The following is a 19,864-nucleotide window of genomic DNA, read 5'->3' as shown; positions in this document are numbered from 1 at the left end:
ACTTGACCAACCGAGACTTACCCAAAAGGGAAACACCACCGGGAGCGATCGGACGAACAAAAACAATTCCTCTTCTCGTTTTGGGGGAGCACTCGAAACATCGGCCCACCTCACCTGTCCACCCTCTCTCAATGTATGATGCAGCAGCGGGCAACGGCGATGCGCTTTGCGAAGCATGAAACCATCGCCCACCACCTGCTTTTGCCCATCCGACGGATGCATCTTCCCATGTGCGACCCCGCCGCTTCACCTTTTTGCGCAAGAACACACATACACGCATGGCTGTTCGGGACCTGTAACTGGACCCTCTCTCGCTTGCAAGCCAGCCGTAACCAAGGCACCAGTGGGCATCCTCTACTATGCTAGCTAACATTGAACTGAAGGGGTGTAATTAAAATTAAATTTGAAAATGACTGCCACACTCGTTACAGAAACTACGGTAAGGGTACCCCTGTGTACCGGTAGAAAGTAAAACCTTCCAAATTCTTTTATGAACATTCAAATCAAAATCCCTCTCTCCCTCATTATGGTGCCTATGAGTCCGTGCAGCATACAACCATCATCTTGGTACCGAGGGCACACACTGGAACCAATTTTGATTAATCTACTTTCATGTGATTGCTCTATTTTGCTCGATTTTCTTTACTCTGTTTACCCCCCCTTTGCTCATATTGCCCATCGAGCCGGTAGGTAAATGAATTCTGCATAGACATGTGTAATCACGCAGCTTAATGGCTGGAAGGTAAGCAAGGAAAGGCAAATGAGCCACTACTTCTGCGCCAAGCGGAAATGGATATTACATTTAACCGAGCGCAATGTGAAATATCGAATTGAAAAGCGAACAGAGAAAGGCGAAGGAAAATATTTTAATCTAAATTTGATGGCAAATTGATTACTCCTCCAGCGTGTGTGTGTGTGTGTGTGTGTGTGTGTGTGTGTGTGTGTGTGTGTGTGTGTGTGCCTGTGTGTGTGTGTGTGAAGCACTTTTTTATACCAAAACAAATTGTTTCATTAGCTAATGAGGGCATTTCTTTGAACTCCGATATTTGAGCTTGAATTTGCAGTGATTACTGTTACAATTTGTTGCTCATCAAAGAAATAGATAACATTGGTTCGGATTAATAGATAACTATCGTTCTAAGAATGCGCTTATCTCTTTCCGTATCTCCATAGCTGGACGTTTGCTGATGACAAATATGATGACACTATCAGCAGCTTAGCGCCGAAAGCTCAACATTCGCAACGGTCACACGGAAAACGTGCGCAAAAAAACGCGCGCTAGACATACAAAATCAAGATCAAGATTAATGCTAAGTGGGTCACCCGAGGGATGAGCTGGAATTGTTTAGCACAAATCTTGGGTGTGTGTGTGTTTGTGTGTTACCTTTTGGCTATTCTACAGCTCTTTTCCTGGCTGCTTCAAAATTAATGATTCATAAAATACCTTTCACCCGCGTTTGGCTTAATTTGGTGTCTTAATTTTTGTTTTAGATTTCATCAAACGACACTCCAACAACAACAACAACAACAAACACCAAAAAGCTTGGCACTCCCCCCCCTTCCCCTTGGGGTTATTGTCATGTTTTAGGGGAGGGCGGGGCAAAGCTTTCAACAGACCGCCACAAGTTTACGAATTAATGTTTTCCCACATGGGTGAGGCGCGGGTGAGAAAACAGGCGAGCTGACAGCGGAAAACGGAAACCAGCATCATCTCGTGCCCCACAGGATGGAGAAGGGGAATAAACATAACAAATTCCGCCACTTCTTCTTCTCCAGCGCGGAAAGTTTACGACGCGAGAGGAAGGAGAGAAAGATTGACCCTTAAGATGGCTAGAAATGTGTCTTTTGTTGTTAAATGACGATCAGTGATTTTTGACCTTTTTTTGTTTATTTGCTGACATTCGGTAGAGTAATGAAGCACAGATTAACTCGACAAGACATGAAAAATGATTTAAATATAAGAGAGCATTCTTTTACATACCTTATTAGAGAGTGTCGAGCTTGATCTTCGGATGACTTCTTTATCGAGATCGGTGCGCCCTTTGCTTCAGGGGTTTCTCCAAACAAAACCACACACACACACACAATCAGCCATGCCTGCCATGTTCGGATTATGGTTGCTAACGGTACCCACCTTCAACCAGATTTGAACAGAAAACTGTCTCACCGCACCCTTCCCTTTCCCCTTTTGCAGCTGCAGGTGCTGCTGCTGCTGGTGGGGAAAGATCATCAATCTCGCTCGATAATTTAATTACACAGCCCAACACTCAAGACACACAAATACACACACATGGAAAGCACTTTAATGTAGGGCTGAATTTTTATCGCGATTTAGCTGTTAAGGCACACACACATTGCAACCAAGGAGTCTTTCCTTGCGGCTGAATTCTTCTGTAATTTATTATTCACGCCCTTCAAATCGTTTGGTCTCGGGAGGTCTCACACACCGGGGGTTTTACTCTAGCATACTCATCACACAAAAACACACACACACACACATACAAACAAGCGGGACACGGCCACACACTGCTCTCCGTGGTAAGTAACAAATTCCACACCTTTTCCTTCCGAAACCGAGAACCGAACCTTTACACTAACGGGCGGAATTCAGAAAATTCAACGCAGTGCGGCTGTGTTGTTGCTGTGTCGCAACCGGGCTGCTTTCTTCACACATTCTTCACGCGCTTTTTCCGTTGCCCTGGTAACCGACGACGACAAGCAATAGCAACAAGGGGGAGGGAAGCATTTGGGAAAGGGGCGCTGGTTGTTTTGCGCTTCTGGTCCCAAAAGACTTAAAGGGTTAAACACAAAACGAACCGCGACTGGGGGGTAAAAGACATAAACACATAAACAAGTAACCACGGGGAAATTCCGCACAAAAACAAAGCCACAGCCCGCAAACAACGCTGCGCCATACCGTGGGCCAAATTCCGCGCACGCACAGGGAGACGCTTGACGCTTTTACGATCCCGTAAAGGCTTTTGTGCCGACTTAGAGTTAGAACTGAAAAGGTTTAATGTAAGGGTAGCATGAATGTGATCGGTGATAGTGGTGGTCGTAAAGTAGCTAAGGCCCACGGGCCCACAGAAGGCACAGAAAGGCTCCCTTTACTTGCATTGACCTTTCACTTTACTCGGTGGTGCTGCAGCCAAGCCAGCGGCGCACAGCCCGACACTGTCTCACCGTCTCTCTCGTGAGGTTTTATTCTTCTCGGTCGTTTCTTCGCGCAGCGCACTTCACTTTTAAGCCCTCCCCTTGCCAGAACTGCAAAACTGCCTAAACGCTTAAACTAAACATCACGAAACAACAGACCCTTGCTGACATTTCCTACCGGTGACTCGTGCTGGAGCTCTTCCCGTTTTGTGCACCGAAAAGCACTCCGGTTTTATCTTATCGCTTTGGCTATTTACGTGGGTTTAATGAGAGATAGAGAGCGAGGTGGGAAACGAATCTGTGCGATATCGGTACCGTCACGTACTATTTTCGCACCCGCAATTGATTGATCACTCGTACTAACGCTGATAATGGGGCCAGGAGGACGGTCAGCTTTACTGTTGCTTTTTTTTTCAACTGAAAACACTTGTTAGTTTCTTCGACGCCAGCCACAACCAGAGAGCACAACAACACGGAACAATCTGAGCCCCTCTCGATCATACACGGATAAAGCGGATTTGGTGGAGGGAGACGGTTTCGCATTGCTTCGGCAGGGTTGATCGACATTTGATCGGTTTGGCGTTGCTCAAAGTACGTTTTATTGCTGTGTTTGGGGTGAAATATTGCAAAAAAATCCTTCATAATTTATGACACTTTTTTGGCCGCTATTTCATTCATTTCTTCTAAATATCTATCTGATTTTCTCCGTGAAACCGCCACCATCGCACGATTTTGAAATATATCTATCAACCGTGGCCTCCGGCTGTCAAACCGTCAACGTCAAAAATTGCAAAACACGCACACACACGCTCAGCGCCAGAGTGACCAGAAATACCGATTTATCTGAATTCGTACCGATATTTTATATGCCTACCGATTCACGGATGACCGCCCTAAAACTACCGATTTTCCATTTATCCTACCGAAAATCACAAATATTTGATTTTTCAGTCGTTTAAGCTTAATCTGTGGCGCTTGGGATGCTGTTTCAAGGATCGCTATCCTTTGTTACTTATCGCGATGATGCACGTTTGTTTGTCTGGCACTTGAAAAATGCTAGTATTGCAAATATATCTAGGGTTTGAAGGCAAAAATATCAATTTTTTCAATCATTGAACTATAAAACTCAGCCAAACAATCAAATCAGTCTAAATAATCCAGCGAAAATCAAATGACAGCACGTACGATAAAATCGTATCCAATGGAGAATTGCTGCGGCTCTAACCGGTCGCGTGGAGCCCCGAGAAAAAGAACTAGCCACCATTGAGAAGAAAATGTGCATCTTAGTCCTTCTTTGGCTTAGAATTCCTAGTACAATTTTCAGATCGACATTTCAGAAAGACCTTCATTTGTGTAACCGCTGAACCAAATCTAATCCATATCCTAGATAAAGGATGCATATTCTCGTGATATGGAACTTTCATTTTGCGCATTAGCACCCCCCCCCCCCCCATCCCGCTTAACACTTCTTTCGCTTTCACTTCTTTTAATTCGAGTTAAGTTTCGAGTTTTAACCTACCGAAAACTACCGATAAAATTTTGATGCGCCTACCGAAAACCGCTAAAATAATCTGGCCACACTGCTCAGCGCGCACGTAGTCCGGAAAACAATTGTTACGGGACCGCGATTGGTGCGGCTGTCATCGGCGCAGAAGGAATCACCCGACAGGGAAAAACAAAGCACTTTTCACCAAATCCTTCCACGAGTGGTGCATTCCATCGCGATACCGCATCTAGCCGGCGAACAGAAGCGTCTCCCAGCTCTCCGCCATCGTCCTCGGACAGAGAGAGCTGTCCGCTGGTTGCCCCCGTGTGATCCGTCCGACGTCCCACGACACCCTCCGGCACACTTTCTCCTGGTGGTCAGTGCCTGCCAACGAAGCACACGCCATCACCAGCCAAGCGCGATGTCGGCAGCAGCGTGTACGGCCGTGCTGAAGCGAGAGTTCCCGTCGATCGATGGCGAGCTGCTGTCGTACGTGGAAACCGTCCTGCAGAGCAGCGCGGACGAGTTCGAGAACGGCGAGGAGGTGTACGAAGCGGTCGGCGAGATACTGCACGAGGTGGCACAGGACAAGTCCGAGGACGATGTGCGCGAGATTTGCGACAAATTTCTGCGGCTGCTAAAGCCCTCGAACGGCTCGCTCGGTGAGAATGGGGACGGGGAGGGCGATGGTGGCGGTGGAGGAGGTGGTGGCGGTGGCGGCGGTGGTCCCAAGCACAAGAAGATTCTGTCCGCCCCGATCAATCTGGGCGAGATGGCGGCCACGCAGGAGATCGCGAACGACGACATACAGAGCATCTGGGTGGTGCAGCGGGACGACAGCCTGAAGGTGGACAGCAAAAAGCTGGAAAAGGCGGAAGCGAAGCGCCAGCAAAAGCTGGAGAAGCGGCAGGAAGTGAAGGCGGCGGCGGCGGCCACCGCAGCGACTGCGCCGGTCCTGCAGACGGCCACCGCCTCGCAGGTGATCAGCAAGAAGGACAACAAAATGGAATCGAAGGGCACGAACCGGTCGATGGACATACGGATCGACAACTTCGACGTGTCGTTCGGCGACAAGACGCTGCTGCAGAACGCGGATCTGCTGCTGGCGTCCGGCCGGCGGTACGGGTTCGTCGGCCGGAACGGGCTGGGCAAGACGACGCTGCTGAAGATGATCTCCGGCAAACAGCTGCAAATCCCCAGCCACATCTCGGTGCTGCACGTCGAGCAGGAGGTGGTGGGCGACGATACGACCGCGCTGGACAGCGTGCTCGAGGTCGACACGGTGCGGACGGAGCTGTTGCAGCGCGAGCGGGACCTAAACGCGCAGATAGCGGCCGGTTCGACCGACGCCAACCTTGGCAACGAGCTGTCCGAGGTGTACAATCAGCTGCAGACGATCGAAGCGGACAAAGCGCCGGCCCGTGCCTCCATCATCCTGAACGGGTTGGGCTTCACGAAGGAGATGCAGGCCCGTGCGACCCGCACCTTCTCGGGTGGGTGGCGTATGCGACTGGCGCTCGCCCGGGCCCTCTTCTCCAAGCCCGAGCTGCTGCTGCTCGACGAACCGACGAACATGTTGGACATCAAGGCAATCATCTGGCTGGAGAACTATCTGCAGAACTGGCCCACGACGCTGCTGGTCGTGTCGCACGACCGGAACTTCCTCGACACCGTACCGACCGACATCCTGTACCTGCACTCGATGCGCATCGAAACGTTCAAGGGTAACTACGAGCAGTTCGACAAGACGCGCACCGAGCGGCACAAGGCGCAGCGGCGCGAGTACGAGGCACAGCTGGCCCACCGGAACCACGTGCAGGAGTTTATCGACCGGTTCCGCTACAATGCAAACCGAGCGGCTAGCGTACAATCGAAGATTAAGATGCTGGAAAAGCTGTAAGTTGGTGTTTATAAGGCGTGTTGACATTGTTTATTTTACGGACACTGTTCGTTTGCGTTTTAGGCCCGAGCTGAAACCGGTCGAGAAGGAGATCGAGGTGACGCTGAAGTTCCCCGAGGTGGAACCGCTCAATCCGCCGGTGATGACGCTGAACGAGGTGCAGTTTAAGTACAGCGCGGACAAGGTGATATTTACCAGCGTCAATTTGGGTGCTAATCTCGACTCGAGGATATGTATCGTGAGTAGAACGGATCATCCAGGGAAAGGTAACAAAAAGCCAATAATTCCGTAATTTCTTAGGTCGGTGAAAACGGTGCCGGTAAGACGACGCTGCTGAAAATCGTGGTCGGCCTGCTGCAACCGACCGGCGGGCTGGTGCACATGCATCGTGGCCTTCGGCTCGGCTACTTCTCCCAGCACCACGTCGACCAGCTCGACATGACGGTGAACAGCGTGGAGCTGCTGCAGAACGCGTACCCGGGCAAACCGATCGAAGAGTATCGGCGCGTGCTCGGCAGCTTCGGCGTGTCGGGCGATCTGGCGCTGCAGGTCGTCGCCAGCCTGTCCGGAGGGCAGAAGTCGCGCGTCGCGTTCGCCAAGATGTGCATGGGCCGGCCGAACTTCCTCGTGCTGGACGAACCGACCAACCATCTCGACATCGAAACGATCGAGGCGCTCGGCAAAGCAATCAACAAGTACACCGTAAGTGGAGGGGGATGGCCCGGTTTGCATATTAATGTGCTATTTTTATTTCGCTTTGCGCTTTAAGAATAATTACAATTTTCTTTTTTACAACACACACACACATTCACGCACGCGGTTTCGGTTTTCTTTTTCGCAGGGTGGAGTTATACTCGTGTCTCACGACGAACGGCTGATTCGCATGATTTGCAAGGAGCTGTGGGTTTGTGGCGGCGGTACGGTCAAGAGTATCGAGGGCGGATTCGACGAGTACCGGAAGATTGTGGAGCGCGAGCTGGAAGCATTGGCTGCGTAATGTTCTCCTGCTAATACGACTAAAACCCCCTCAAACTGGACCTACCATCTCCCAACCTACCTACGTCGCAATAATAAGTCTCGCTCTGTTTCTGTTCGTACTAAAGCAAAACTAGATGAAAGCATGACCCGTGATTTCCGATTTGCATAGCGAAAGGGTCACGGGTTAGCAGACAGAAGGTTTTTTCTTGTTTTGTTTTGTTTAGTAAATTCCCTACCACCTAGTTTACTACCCGATCGGCCTACCCTTGGCATCGTGCAAGCGGGGAGCAAGCGGGGAGAGAACACATAAAGTGCTACAAAATGGGGCAAGGGAAACGCTAATGCATATACTAGATCAAAAAAAAGCGGAAACGAAAAGCGTAATACAAAATGGTTTATAATAACAGAAGAAATTAAAACGATCTTTTCTACCTAAAATCATAAAAAAGGCCGAAAGAAACCAGCCGACCATTTTGCGATTCAGGTTTTACCAAAAATTTACGCTCATTATACCCTCCGGCCGTTCGATGCGGCCTTCGGTTAAAATTTTCGCTATCAGTCCCTCCAACCGTGCCTTCGGCCCACCGGTATCGATACGGTTCAGCGCACTCATGTAATCGCCCTGCAGCACGCGCAGTACCTTGAGGAACTGCTTCCCGTACGCGGCATGCAGCTCCGAACCGGCCGTCTGCAGGAATTCCGCTATCAGCGTGGCGCAGATGTCGGGCTGGGGGAAGCGGTTCAGTATGTTGGTCAGCCAGCGCCACCCGTACTCGAGCCCGTGCGGATGGGGCGTCGGATCGTCCTTGCGCGGTACGGTCACTATGACGGCGGCATACAGCCGGGTCAGACCGGACATGCGCTTCAGGTACTGGTCTTGCTTTTCCAGCACGCCACCGTCGGCGAACCGGTAGCCAAGCGTTTTCAGGAACTCCTCCTGACTTTGGCCCTCATGCTGGGGCAGATAGTACGGCACCAGGTACGGACATTCGCGGTGCAGGTAGGCGAGGAAGAACCGACCAAAATCGGGGAACCGTTGCCAGAGCGCGACGGCAATGGCTGCCACCGGGAAGGCGGCACTCGCGTTGCTCGAGATGCTCGTGTCCGCTTGGCTCTGAAAGGGGAAAGGAGAAAGATGTTTAAAAGGGTCTTATTGGGAATCAAACACCTTTAAAAGCATCTTACCACAAACTTCTTGGCCAGTAGCATCGTACAGTACGTCCGCCCGAGCGGGTGCCCATTGATCGACACCATTCCGTCGCCCGCTTTTACGTTCTGTCCACTCAGCAGGGCCGCCAGCTTGCTGTACTTGTCGATAAAGTGTTCCCGATTGACGGCCGATATCGCATTGACCGGCACGTTGATCGCTTTCTGGCAGTTGAACCGGTACGTTTTCATGGACGGATCGTCCATCAGCTGCTTCACTGCCGTCTGGTGCTGCTCGTAGAAACTCTTGATTTCGTTGTAAAACTGCAAACATTCGGGCGAGACCGGCTGGAAGAAAGGTTCGTTGTCTACTGCCTGTGCGGTTGGATCTGCTGGTGCTGCCGCACTGGACCCGTCCGTGCTGTCGGTTGGTTTTGAGTCTGCCTGCTGAACGGCTGGCTGCTGAGCGGCTGGAGCAGGTGCTTCTGCCACCTTTGCCTGTTCCTGCTCTTGTTGCTGCTGCTGTTGCTGCTGCTGTTGCTGCTGTAGTTGCTGCTGCTGCAGTTGCTCTTGCTGCTGCTTTTGGCTTGCTTCGATTTGGGCCAGTATTTCCGTCACCTCCACGTTCACCTGATCGAGCTGCCTGCAGTAATCGGCCGCCTGATCGACCTCCACCTGACTAACCTCCTGGTTGGCATTGATACCCTGCAGCAACTGCTCGAAATCCTTCTGCAGTGCCCGGATCGCCTTTTTCTGGTTCGTAAACTTGGTCGCATGCTGCACACCGATCACCGTCAGCGCTTTGGTGAACGTTTCCGTGCCCACGCGGAACTGCCCGATCGACTGACGTACCGTCTCGATGAGCTGCGCCTTTCTTCGCATCTCCTCCTGCCGCCGCTTCAGCTGTGCCTGGATGTCGTTCAGTCTTTTGTTTTCCTCCTCCATCTGGGCTTGCCGTTGGGCAGCCGCTGCCTGGGCCAACTTTTCCTGCTCCCGCACCGCGTGCAACAGCCGCTGCTCCGAGTCTTGCACCTTGCGGGCGACATTTAGGCTGGCCTCGTGCAGGCTTTTGGCCAGCTGTGCTTCCCGCTGCTCGTCGGCAAGGCGGATTTTGTTGTGCCGCTCGGCGAGCGCCTTCTGGACGCTGGCCAACCGTTGCCGCTCGAGCTCCTGCTGGTGCAGCTTGGACTGGACCGCGGTACAATCCGTCGGATCGGAATGCTTTATGGCGGTGAACTGTGGTGTGACGGGGGCACTCTTCTTTTTCTCCTCCGATTTGGGTGTAGCATGGATCGAGCTCGGACCTTCGTTCGAAACGTTGGGGTCGTTCTCTTTGGTTGTATCATTGCTATCCACGGCCGCCGGAAGGATCGTAATGGAAACTTCCCTCCTCGAAAGATCGGCACAGTCCGGCCCGATTGTGCGTTCCTTGATTAGTGGCGACAGTTTGGCAGCATTCCTCAGGGCGGAAAGCTTCATCGAGTCAAAGCCGGACAGCAGGTCTTCGATGTTTAACTGCAAAGGACGAGTTAATATTAATGCATAATTAGATTATTTTTTATAACGGATATATGTAGCTTCCCATACATCATGTTTAGATGACATGGTACTCGTGATATTTTACTATATCTATAATTTTTCACTAAAGAAACCCGAAAGCGCGCAACCAAGCGCTAGGAACGTAAACAACCGACTGATGTTTGTGTACGTTTGTTGGATGACAGCTGGTTGTCAAACCGAGTCGACCAATGGGGTTGACATACGGATAAAATTTCTATTTATTAAAGTTTAAAACGTTTTTAAGCATACATTTTCCAATTTATTGCTCAACGTATTGGAAACCACTCAAATTTTATTATTTGCTTATTTTCATCGCATTTTTTTAATACATTTTTACATGATGCGTACCTTCTTATGCTCACCTTGATATTGTTTACAACTCGCTCGCGATGACGTTTCATCGAAATTTGATGCCAAAAAAACAACGTGTGCGTGTGCTAGAAAGCCGGCTGGCGAGTTTTCCCAAAGCCATGGCTCAACAAAAGGAAATTTACGATTATCTTCGTTCCGTGGACTGCTGCAGAGTGTGCTGCTTGCGATTCCTTAAAGGTACCAAGGAAGAGTTTGTCGACATTGATGCCGCATTGAGGAAGGTTGGTAGCGGAAAGAGTAACCCGGCGGAACGAATTGTTCACTCTTTTAAACTGTTTTTCCTCCTACTAGAGAGATCTAGAACCAGCGGATCAAGAAAATGGGGAGCACAAAGCGAAAAAGCTTAAGGAAAATGTATGCATCGCCTGTCTGGGCCTGTTCGATCTCGACCGAATAGCGACGCTTGCCTGTGAGGTGAAGGAACACGCAGCCTACCAACAGTACCGGTGTGAGGCCGGATTTCTTACCTCCATCTCGTTACCGATCGTGCTACACCTTCGACAGCTTGCCCTGTGGTTCGATGTGGTGGACCGGTTTCCGCAAACATTTTTCCCCGGAACGCCACCCGACATTGCGGTGAAGGATGCGCTTAAGATGATTATCATCCACCAGCTCGAACGCACCCTCGAGAAACCTTTTTCTGTGGACGGTGTAATGGTGAATGTACCGTACACCTACGCAAACGAAGAGGAAGAACTGCGCACCCTGGAACAAGTAAGTCCGGGTGTGTTTGCCAATAGGAAAGCTAACAAACACACGAAGAAGGAATTTATCTCCAGAAACGCTTTTGAAAAACACTTTACACCGAGCATGATCAATGGCGATCGGTTCCGAAAGCACTACGCCGTGCCACCGGTGTCATCGGAAGAGGTAGGATTGGTACGGGGTGAGCTTTCATTTACCGGGCCAACCATTTTTCTCGCCGGCCGGTACAACAAGTTTTCTCGCGAGCTTAGCCAAACGCCCTGGATGATTGATGGCAAGCGAAAGATGGCGGGGAGTGTGCAGGAAACGATCGGTGCGAGCGTTGCGCCACACTTTGGCGTCTCCGACGAACAGTTGATCTTTTCCTCCAGCGGCCGGGAGGATGTCGATGTGCGCTGTCTCGGCGAAGGGCGGCCATTCGTGCTGGAAATTGTCGATGCCAAGACGGACCAACTGCCGGAGGATGTTGCGATCCGGATGGAGCAAGAGGTCGGCACATCGCAAACGGTTGCCATACGGGACATTCAGCTGGTGAAGCGGGAAGATCTGGTACACATACGGCACGGTGAAGAGGACAAGCGGAAGTTTTACCGGGCACTTTGCGTTACCGCCGAACCAGTTACCGAGGAGATGGTGCGGAAGCTGCGCATCGATGAACCGTTCGTGATGCAACAGGTGACACCGCTGAGGGTGCTGCATCGGAGAACGCTACTGGCCCGGCCCCGCACGGTGTACAGTGTGAAGGCGTTCGCTTGCCGCGAGAATCCGCACGCGATGGTGGTCGATATCGTTTCCCAGGCTGGCACGTACATCAAGGAGCTGGTGCACAGTGACTTTGGCCGGACGGGACCGAGCTTTCGCAGCATAATCGGGGCCGAGATTGACATCCATGCGCTGGATGTGATGGCAATCGATCTGGATTGGCCGAAGAAGCTCAGACGGTGAAGATGGTGATCTAATGAAAAGCATATAAGTAAACGAAGAAAGGACATGTAAGTACATTCTTATGGTTATTTCATTTCTGTTTTGAAATTTGAAAGAAATCGTATTGTATTTTAGTATAAGAATTATAAGATTAATCGTTTACGAGATTCGCGTTGATACCGTTCAGCTACTCCCTACTGTCGTACGTCGAGTATCGTCGGTATAGGATATGGGTGTGTGGTTGGACGAGAAGCTGTCCTTTAATACACATGTTGATCATGTCATTAACAAGGCCAACAAGTCATTGGGACTCATTACAAGACTCGCGAATCCGCGATCCCCTATGCTTGAAGTCTCTGTACTGCTGCTGGGTTCTACCTATCCTGGAGTACGCCGCTGTTGTTTGGTCTCCTACAGGCTCGACAGCGATGGCCAGGCTGTCTTGGGTTACTCCCCATTGAAGAAAGACATTCCCACATCCGTGCAAGTTTCATCTCAGCTCTCCTGTGAAATGAACTTGATGTTCCATCCCTCCTATCCGCCATTCCTCTCTATGCCCCCTTCTCGTCGTCTTCGTGATAGACCTCGCCTATCTATCCCATCCTACCAGACCCGCTACGGTTCGAACGATCCTTTTCTCCGAGCTCTATCGGCTTTCAACAACTTCTACCACTTGTTTGACTTCAATGTCCTAGTGTCCTGTTTCCGTTCACGTCTTCGTGATCTTTCCTCTCTCCAGTCCATGTAATCTGTACCCATCAACCTTATTTCCTCTCGACAACCAGCATTTACACACTTTGTGGACGTGGAAGTGGAAGCCACTTTGGTGGACAATATTAAATAAATGAATAAAATATAGCACGAACATTATGATTATGAACGAAATGACACAATTTATAATGGATTTTTATAGTTATTCGTTTTTTTATAATTTAATTCAATAAGCATCCTTAAACTGATGTGAAATAAATCCTTACAATGTACATAAATCCATGAAATAGCTGAAATGTTCTTAATGTAAAAAGAATCATACGATCCTTGATGAACTTATCGTTAATTCTATTTGATATTCAAATGTTTCTAACATAATGCAGTCGTATCCGACCGTAATTATGAATATATATTCCTAAATATGTCCTGTTGCTTAGTGCTTTCGACTATTTTATACGATAAACTGTTAAAACCACATCTATTACATTATAATGAATACACTCAACTTGTCACACACCCCAGAAACCACGTGCTTAATAAGGAAAAGGGATTGTGAAATATCTCCATATGCACAAACACACCTACGGGGCAGGCTTAAACCTTCCTTACTCTCTTGGCTCCCGGTTAATTAAGAGTCCCATTGAACGGGTTAAACGCCGTTGATCCGCTCAGGGCCGTACACCACAGGCCCAGCAGTGGAAAATCGCAACCTTATCAATCATTAAACCACACCGGATCGCTTTCCGCTTCGAGCGATGAGGGTGAGAAGGTATGCTAATCCCTTCAGTCAATGCATGACTACTCCCTACGGCACACACACTTGTTCAGGTCGCCTCTGCCCATCCTTTAATCGATTGTGCAAACACAACTGGCGTTGAAATCAACACGCCTTTCCGCCCTCGGGTGCCTGTTTTAATGGTATTTGATGATTTGCAGGACTTGACACAGGTTTTCGGACGGTCGAGCCCACCGGACACGTCGTTCGAGCGATTCAAAGTCAACCATTTCCAGCTGAAATGAGGGAATGGAGAGGAAAATACGGAACTGTAGGCAACTTCTTAGCAAACAGAATGTGTCCAATACCTCATCACAAGGGTCCTGCTCCCGGTCGAGCGAGTTGATGAAGCGCTCCGAGAACGCCACTATCCCACACCACGTCCGAAAATCGATCTGCAGCTCATTGAACGGATCGTAGTTCAGCTCCAGCAGCTCCCGGATGGCAGCGATCCGCTCGGCCGTCCCGTGAAACCCTAGCGCCTCGTGCAACGCCTTGTCGAAGCAGTTCATCGGGATGTACCGGGTCACGTCCGCCAGCAGGTTCCGCGTACTATCTACCTCGAGCGGGCCCGTCTCCGTCTCGGGCAGGGAGTCACTGTCGACGCTCTCCAGTGCGCCGGACGCCTTCGGTTCCTCCCGGGGTAGATTGCGCGCGAAGATGCGATGGTACAGCTGCTTGCGGTCGTTGCTCAGTACGACGTGATCGTGCAGATACTCGATCGGGGTCATACCTGAAAGTAAAAGGGTGTTGTATTGCGCGCTAGGATGTTGGATTGTCGGGCATGAAGAATCGTGGGGATCATGAAGAATCTAGACAGAGTGCAAGATACAATACGGGTTAGCTTGCGGGTATCGATGGGCAGCTCGAACCGGGCCGAAGATCTCGAGTACTTCCGGGGCAGATCGATCCACTTCTCGTAGTCGACGTCACTGAGCTGCTTCGCCGAACGTTGCAGCGTTCGGACGGCATCCGTTTGGAAGTTCAGCTTGTCCATCGTCGCCGTACGAAAGGCTTCCCTGATGGCGCGTCCTTTCTGCAAGAAACAAAGACGTCCAGGCATTATTTGGGAAAGCATTTCAAAAGGGCGGGTAATTCCTTCACTAACATAACGCTCGAAGATCATCTCGACGATGTCGATGTTGAGACCGCGGCGCAGCAACCCGAGCGACTCGTCGTCCAGAAAGCAGTCCTCCTCGGCCGGCTGCCCCACCCCGCCCTGATGAGTGCCACCCGCACCGAAACCGGCCGGAGGTGTGAGGTCCTGCGCCAGGCTGAGCAGACACTTGCCGGTCGGCACCAGCGACGGCCGGGCCGAGTAGTTCGGCGAGTCCGGATCCATCTTGGCGATCTGCGTCTCCGGGTCCTGGTTCGGCACGAAGCTGATCGTTTGCGTGAGCTGCTTGGACTTTTTGCGCCGCTTGCCGCGCCGCCTCGGTGGGTCCTCCTCCCCATCGTCCATCGCGTTGATACAGGTCATCGGTTGTGGCGGCCCCCGCTCGGTGTCCGACTCGCCCCGCAGCCTCATCTCGTCCGGGCCGCCGACGCCCGCACTGCGTCCGGTATCGTCCGCGACGGCCGACTGGGCATTGGGCCCACCACCTGCTCCCCCCGCACTGCTGCTGCCGGCCGGTCCTCGCTCGCCCCGCTCGCCACCGTACCCGAGTGCCAAGCTGCCTCCAACGCCACCACCACCACCACCACCACCATCATGCAGCTGGCTCGGGCTCAGCTCGGAAGACGCGTTCCAGTAGAGCGTCTCCTGGCTGTGGCTGCGGCGCAGGTCCAGTATCAGCTGCTTCCGCTCCTGCCCGTTGGCCGTCTGCGGTTCCGGCGTGACGCACCGGCGCGCCAGATGCGACCCGCCCACACTGGCACGCGTTCGGCCGCTGGCCACCGTCGGTGTCGGCGTCAGCGGTCGCGAATCCGTGTCCGTGTAGCGCCGAAAGAACTCCTCCGGCACGTGGTCCGGCAGCTCGGTACCGTCCGCGCCCGGCGGCCGCGTCCTGCCGTCCGCCTCGGCCCGGGCACCACCACCATCTACTGCCGCCATGGTGGTTGGGCCGCTGCCGCCGCCGCCGCCACCCGCTCCGTGCCCGTGCAAATTGGCCACCTTGGCCTCGGTGATCCAGGCGTCCTTTGCCAGCCGGACCACATTTTTCACCTCCTGCGCCGCCGGATGATTGCACAGCACCGAGCAACCCTTCGAGTAGGGGTTGTACAGGCCGCCGAAGGGTCGCAGCGCCAGCGGTACCTGGCGCGTGATGGCGCACGGTGCCAGCACCGCCGGATCGAACTCCTTCTTCGGGCGCACGATCCGCTTCCGGGGGGAAGCGATCAGCCCCGTCTTGGTGGTGATGTTCATAGCTGAAAAGGGGGAAAGGTTAGAGGAAGTTCCGGTTACTTTCGTGCGGAGAAACTGCTAGCAGTGTAGGTAGAATTGAACTGTTTCGAGATGACTGAATCGAAACGACTGTTTGCTATCAAACAACCTTCAGCGTCGCCCTTGACTACCGCGCAAGGGAACGCGCGTTGCCAATGGTAATGAACTTTGCGCAATGGGTGAGCGTTTTCACGTGTTTGTTTGGCGGATATGTGTTTGATGCCATGTTCAAACAACCAATTTATTGGAAGTAGGACCAAGGGTCATAAATAAACACTAATATCAATAAAAGAAGGTCAGACCGACGATCCTTTAGCAAGGATTTTGACAGAAATTTGACTCAAATTCAGGACATTGTCAGCGTTTATTTCAAACTTTCAAAGTCATATAAGAGAAAAGGTGCGACAACATCATGAACAGGTTAGGAAATAAATATATTAATTACAATTACACAGAGAGAGAGATCAATCAATCTAAACTAGTTGTTAGTATCTTCTTAGTTCAACCACAGAAGAACGACACAAACCGAGACAGTAACCATATCTAGCAAACGCCGTGTGACACTGGAATATAAAATGGGGTAATAACAAATTAAAGATGATGAATCGTTCGTTACCAGCTCGTTGGCTGGAACGAGCAGCATTTCTCGTCCATGTCCCTGCGTCTCGCGGGCTTGGGAATCAATCAAAAGCGGATAATCCAACAGAATAGCATTAACCCCGCCCAACCCAACGCATCTTGGTTGGTTATGCTAAATCACAGTTAACAGCGTGCGATAAGGGGTAAGGGGACCCAGCGGAAAATGGGTTTTATGGTGGGCGTTTTAAAATTGCCACATAAAAAGAAGCCAAGAAACGGTTTTGTTTTTTGCTGAATTTATATAAAAATCGTCCTTAAGGGGGGAAACTGCCCAACAACAAAACCAACAACTTCATCAAACTGCACTTTCACTTTTTTTGCTGTTTTCACCGTCTCCGGCTTTTCCCTCCTTCACCGGGCAGGATCGCGTGGCAGAAAGGAGGCCTTTATTTTTCGCTCCCATTTCCCCCACTCCCTCCCACTGGAGGTGGTTTAATTTTGAACGCAATTAATCTTCATTATGTCTTCGCGAGTCGGAAACCGGAACACGGGTGGGGTCGATGGTGGTGGTAGTAAGGCTCATAAAACGGCTCATGCCCGGACACATTGCACCAGGGCAGCGGGGTGCGGTGGCAGGAGTTCAAATCAAAAACCCTAAAGTCATCACTTCCAAGAGAGAGAGAAAGAGAGGAGGCAAAAAGGGGTAGTAATGTACGGTTTTTCAATCTGGAATGTGGGTTTAAATAACGAGTCGAGTGATTGAGCGGCCGTGCGGTTTATGCGCGCGCTAACGCTTGCAGGAGAGAGAGAGGCCATCCCTAAAATAGATTGAGACGATAAAAAGATTTAGATCGCAAGGGAAGGGAATCCTTGGTGTGGCCCTAACACCAAAACTCCCAGCCTTTAAGCCAGGGTGGGTGTGAAGCCGTCAACGATGTGTATGTATCCCGATATCAATTTTCATGGGATTACACAAAACAGCAAGCGAAAGGAGGGACTTTTCAGGCTACAAAACCTACACAGCACACTTGTAGGAGTTAATGGGCGACACACTCAGCGGGTGCAGCAGTATCACAATTGATATCGAAATACAATAAACACACACACACGGGGGGGGGGCGGGGGGAGGCAACAATCTTGCAGGAACAAGCAATAAGATAAGCGTAAAGGGGAATGTTGCAGGGAGCTTGTAATCCTGTAAGCATGCGACGAACGTGGTGACAAGCTAATAAAGCAAACTGCCCACGTGGTGTGCGGGGTATGCTTCCGGTTGTCAAGGCGGCGGTGGGCGCGCGTGCTGCTATTAGCATCATCGTGTTGCTGCTGCTGCTGCCCGTGAGCTGTGACATGTGTCGTTGGGAGGGTGCTGGGTGTTTGGAAAGAAGTTTGTTTGTTTTTACGACCATTGACGGCGATTCGACACACATCATCAATCGAGATGAGGATTGGCTTAGTGTGTATATGTGTCTTTGTGTGTTAGAAGATGGGAGATAAATCCAATAAATGAAACAATTAGCTGTTTAAATTTACACTCTATCAATTTGATCAACGTAGTTACAAATGACATTTGATAAGACCGTAGAGACGTTTTGTACCTTTTTTGTGCCATAAAAAAGGTATATTAAGGCTTGTAAGACTATTCAAGAAGTCCACACAAATGTCATTACTACTGTCGGTCGAGCCTTCGGTCATTATTCGCATTACACGCCTAATTTTGGACTGACAAAACTGTTTGGCTTTAGAAAGCCTGCGGAGTTCTTTAAGTGACAGCTCTCGCACGGGGACTTTAAATGTCCCCTGGAACTGAGGAATCTTGTTTTCTCCGGTGTAATTGCCACAATAGCTAACAATAAAGACCAAGCGAAAGGCATCGCTGAGGAAAGCCCTTTTCCCAACACCTAAGGACACCGTGTTTTGGCGCGTTTCGGTTACGTCATGTAAGCGGGCAAAGGTCCCCAGAATGGTCGGCACCTTTTTGGCAAGACTTCTGTTGTTTGTCCAGCTTGTCATGCCGCTGCGTTCGTACGTTTCCCAGTGGATCAATCCCCTTGCAAACAGCCACACTGCAACAATGGTCAACAGAAGCAAACCAATTTGTCATTCGAGCGGTTCGAATGATGCGGAAAAAGAAAACATGATTTCGGTGTTTTTGTATGTTTTTGTGCGGAAGTAAACCCTGACCATGATAGGGACAGAGGGAAGTTGTGGCAACGCCTTGCAATTTTGTTTGTGGGTAGTTGTTACATGGCATAAGAACCGAAAAGGTAACATATATTCTGTAAATTACTTCATACATACCCGAAACGGTTCAGCTTGAATGATAAATGCTAGAATATGCATTAAAAGTATAAGAATAAAATAACAAAAATGTCGATTGCAAGTAAGTCCAGAAATAAATTACTTCCACAAATCAAAGAAGCAAGAAAAAACACAAGTCGAAAATGGACATATTTTGCCAAAACAAAAACAACACACAAACACAAAAAACACCCCGTCGCAGAATGTTAAATGTACTGTAACGTGGTAGCCACGGTGGACACGATACGACAAATAAAACTCCAACGAACCGTGGTCACGTGCAGGCACTCAACGAAATTGAATCGGTCCGACGGCCAAACAAAAACCGCCCGCAAGGCACCAAACGCTAACGAAAGGGTTATCATCCGTCATTCGATGCTGGTGGAGGAAGAACAGGCCAAGGGATTGAAGCGGTTTTCCCCACAATCACAATCGTTTCTTCAGTCCAGAACGTCCGACAAACTGCTTTCTGGATGAGCTGCCACACGGGAAGTTCCGTGCCGTGGAAGAAATCTGTCCATTTGGTTAATTTATTCGTGTTCTAATTCACTGATCTCTCCCAGTGTTCCCCGAACGAGTGTCCGAGGGATATTCGGGGGAAATTCCACTCTTCAGAAAGCATTAACAAAACTTCGTATAAAGGGATATTAGGGTGGCTAGTCCAACCTCACTCACCGCGCTACGCAAAAATCCCGTCGGCTTTGGTGGCAAATTTGTCACGTGTGTGTGGAATTATGAAAACAACCAACGTTCAACTCCTTCAAAAAGGTTGCAGCGCCCCTTGCATGTTTGTACAGGTCGTCCGAGCCATTGAACTCGGGTAGTTCCTGCAGACGGACATGATCTCCATTCCGTTTTCCTGCTGTCTTGCTGTGCTATTTCTTCCAATTGTTT

General features: G+C 50.4%; 5 protein-coding genes across 13 annotated transcripts in view; 2 read left to right on the top strand and 3 right to left on the bottom strand.

The window, feature by feature from the left end:
- The window catches only part of LOC120955791 (protein phosphatase 1 regulatory subunit 12B-like), an 82,154-nt gene extending 78,521 nt beyond the window's left edge, over positions 1-3,633 (bottom strand). For 2 of the 9 annotated variants that reach the window (XM_040376944.2, XM_049609332.1), the window contains exon 1: positions 3,479-3,608. The gene's annotated coding sequence lies outside the window, so the exon portion shown is untranslated. The other 7 variants (XM_049609329.1, XM_049609330.1, XM_040376947.2 and 4 more) reach the window with 7 other exon arrangements.
- A 21-nt stretch (positions 3,634-3,654) lies between these two features.
- Positions 3,655-7,597, top strand: LOC120955793 (ATP-binding cassette sub-family F member 3). Its single transcript, XM_040376957.2, has 5 exons — positions 3,655-3,744; positions 4,742-6,535; positions 6,603-6,777; positions 6,840-7,241; positions 7,381-7,597. The coding sequence occupies exons 2-5, from the start codon at positions 5,061-5,063 to the stop codon at positions 7,534-7,536; spliced, it is 2,208 nt and encodes a 735-aa protein (XP_040232891.2). The 5' UTR covers positions 3,655-3,744; positions 4,742-5,060; the 3' UTR covers positions 7,537-7,597.
- A 405-nt stretch (positions 7,598-8,002) lies between these two features.
- Positions 8,003-10,355, bottom strand: LOC120955794 (mRNA export factor Gle1). Its single transcript, XM_040376958.2, has 3 exons — positions 10,251-10,355; positions 8,703-10,178; positions 8,003-8,631 (listed from the first exon to the last, which is right to left on the bottom strand). Exons 1-3 carry the CDS (start codon positions 10,266-10,268, stop codon positions 8,005-8,007), a joined length of 2,121 nt encoding a protein of 706 aa, XP_040232892.2. The 5' UTR covers positions 10,269-10,355; the 3' UTR covers positions 8,003-8,004.
- A 264-nt stretch (positions 10,356-10,619) lies between these two features.
- Positions 10,620-12,301, top strand: LOC120959042 (putative tRNA pseudouridine synthase Pus10). Its single transcript, XM_040382172.2, has 2 exons — positions 10,620-10,816; positions 10,887-12,301. Exons 1-2 carry the CDS (start codon positions 10,634-10,636, stop codon positions 12,243-12,245), a joined length of 1,542 nt encoding a protein of 513 aa, XP_040238106.2. The 5' UTR covers positions 10,620-10,633; the 3' UTR covers positions 12,246-12,301.
- A 1,063-nt stretch (positions 12,302-13,364) lies between these two features.
- Positions 13,365-16,184, bottom strand: LOC120959924 (uncharacterized). The gene is made up of 4 exons (XM_049609356.1): positions 14,819-16,184; positions 14,548-14,746; positions 14,019-14,443; positions 13,365-13,946 (listed from the first exon to the last, which is right to left on the bottom strand). The coding sequence occupies exons 1-4, from the start codon at positions 16,073-16,075 to the stop codon at positions 13,848-13,850; spliced, it is 1,980 nt and encodes a 659-aa protein (XP_049465313.1). The 5' UTR covers positions 16,076-16,184; the 3' UTR covers positions 13,365-13,847.
- Between the last annotated feature and the right edge of the window lie 3,680 nt (positions 16,185-19,864).

This window comes from Anopheles coluzzii, chromosome 3, assembly GCF_943734685.1.
Source record: "Anopheles coluzzii chromosome 3, AcolN3, whole genome shotgun sequence".
Lineage (NCBI taxonomy): Eukaryota > Metazoa > Arthropoda > Insecta > Diptera > Culicidae > Anopheles > Anopheles coluzzii.
The sequence above is the reverse complement of the archived record's forward strand: the minus strand, read 5'-3'. Positions and strand labels throughout refer to the sequence as shown.

Coding starts and splice junctions, on each gene's coding strand:
- LOC120955793 (XM_040376957.2), top strand. CDS start 5,061: ATGTCGGCAGCAGCGTGTACGGCCGTGCTGAAGCGAGAGTTCCCGTCG. Junction 6,536..6,602: donor ATTAAGATGCTGGAAAAGCT/GTAAGTTGGTGT, acceptor TTTGCGTTTTAG/GCCCGAGCTGAAACCGGTCG. Junction 6,778..6,839: donor TCGACTCGAGGATATGTATC/GTGAGTAGAACG, acceptor GTAATTTCTTAG/GTCGGTGAAAACGGTGCCGG.
- LOC120955794 (XM_040376958.2), bottom strand. Junction 8,632..8,702: donor TACTGGCCAAGAAGTTTGTG/GTAAGATGCTTT, acceptor TTCCCCTTTCAG/AGCCAAGCGGACACGAGCAT.
- LOC120959042 (XM_040382172.2), top strand. CDS start 10,634: ATGCCAAAAAAACAACGTGTGCGTGTGCTAGAAAGCCGGCTGGCGAGT. Junction 10,817..10,886: donor TTGATGCCGCATTGAGGAAG/GTTGGTAGCGGA, acceptor TCCTCCTACTAG/AGAGATCTAGAACCAGCGGA.
- LOC120959924 (XM_049609356.1), bottom strand. CDS start 16,075: ATGAACATCACCACCAAGACGGGGCTGATCGCTTCCCCCCGGAAGCGG. Junction 14,747..14,818: donor AGATGATCTTCGAGCGTTAT/GTTAGTGAAGGA, acceptor TGTTTCTTGCAG/AAAGGACGCGCCATCAGGGA. Junction 14,444..14,547: donor CGATACCCGCAAGCTAACCC/GTATTGTATCTT, acceptor TTTTACTTTCAG/GTATGACCCCGATCGAGTAT.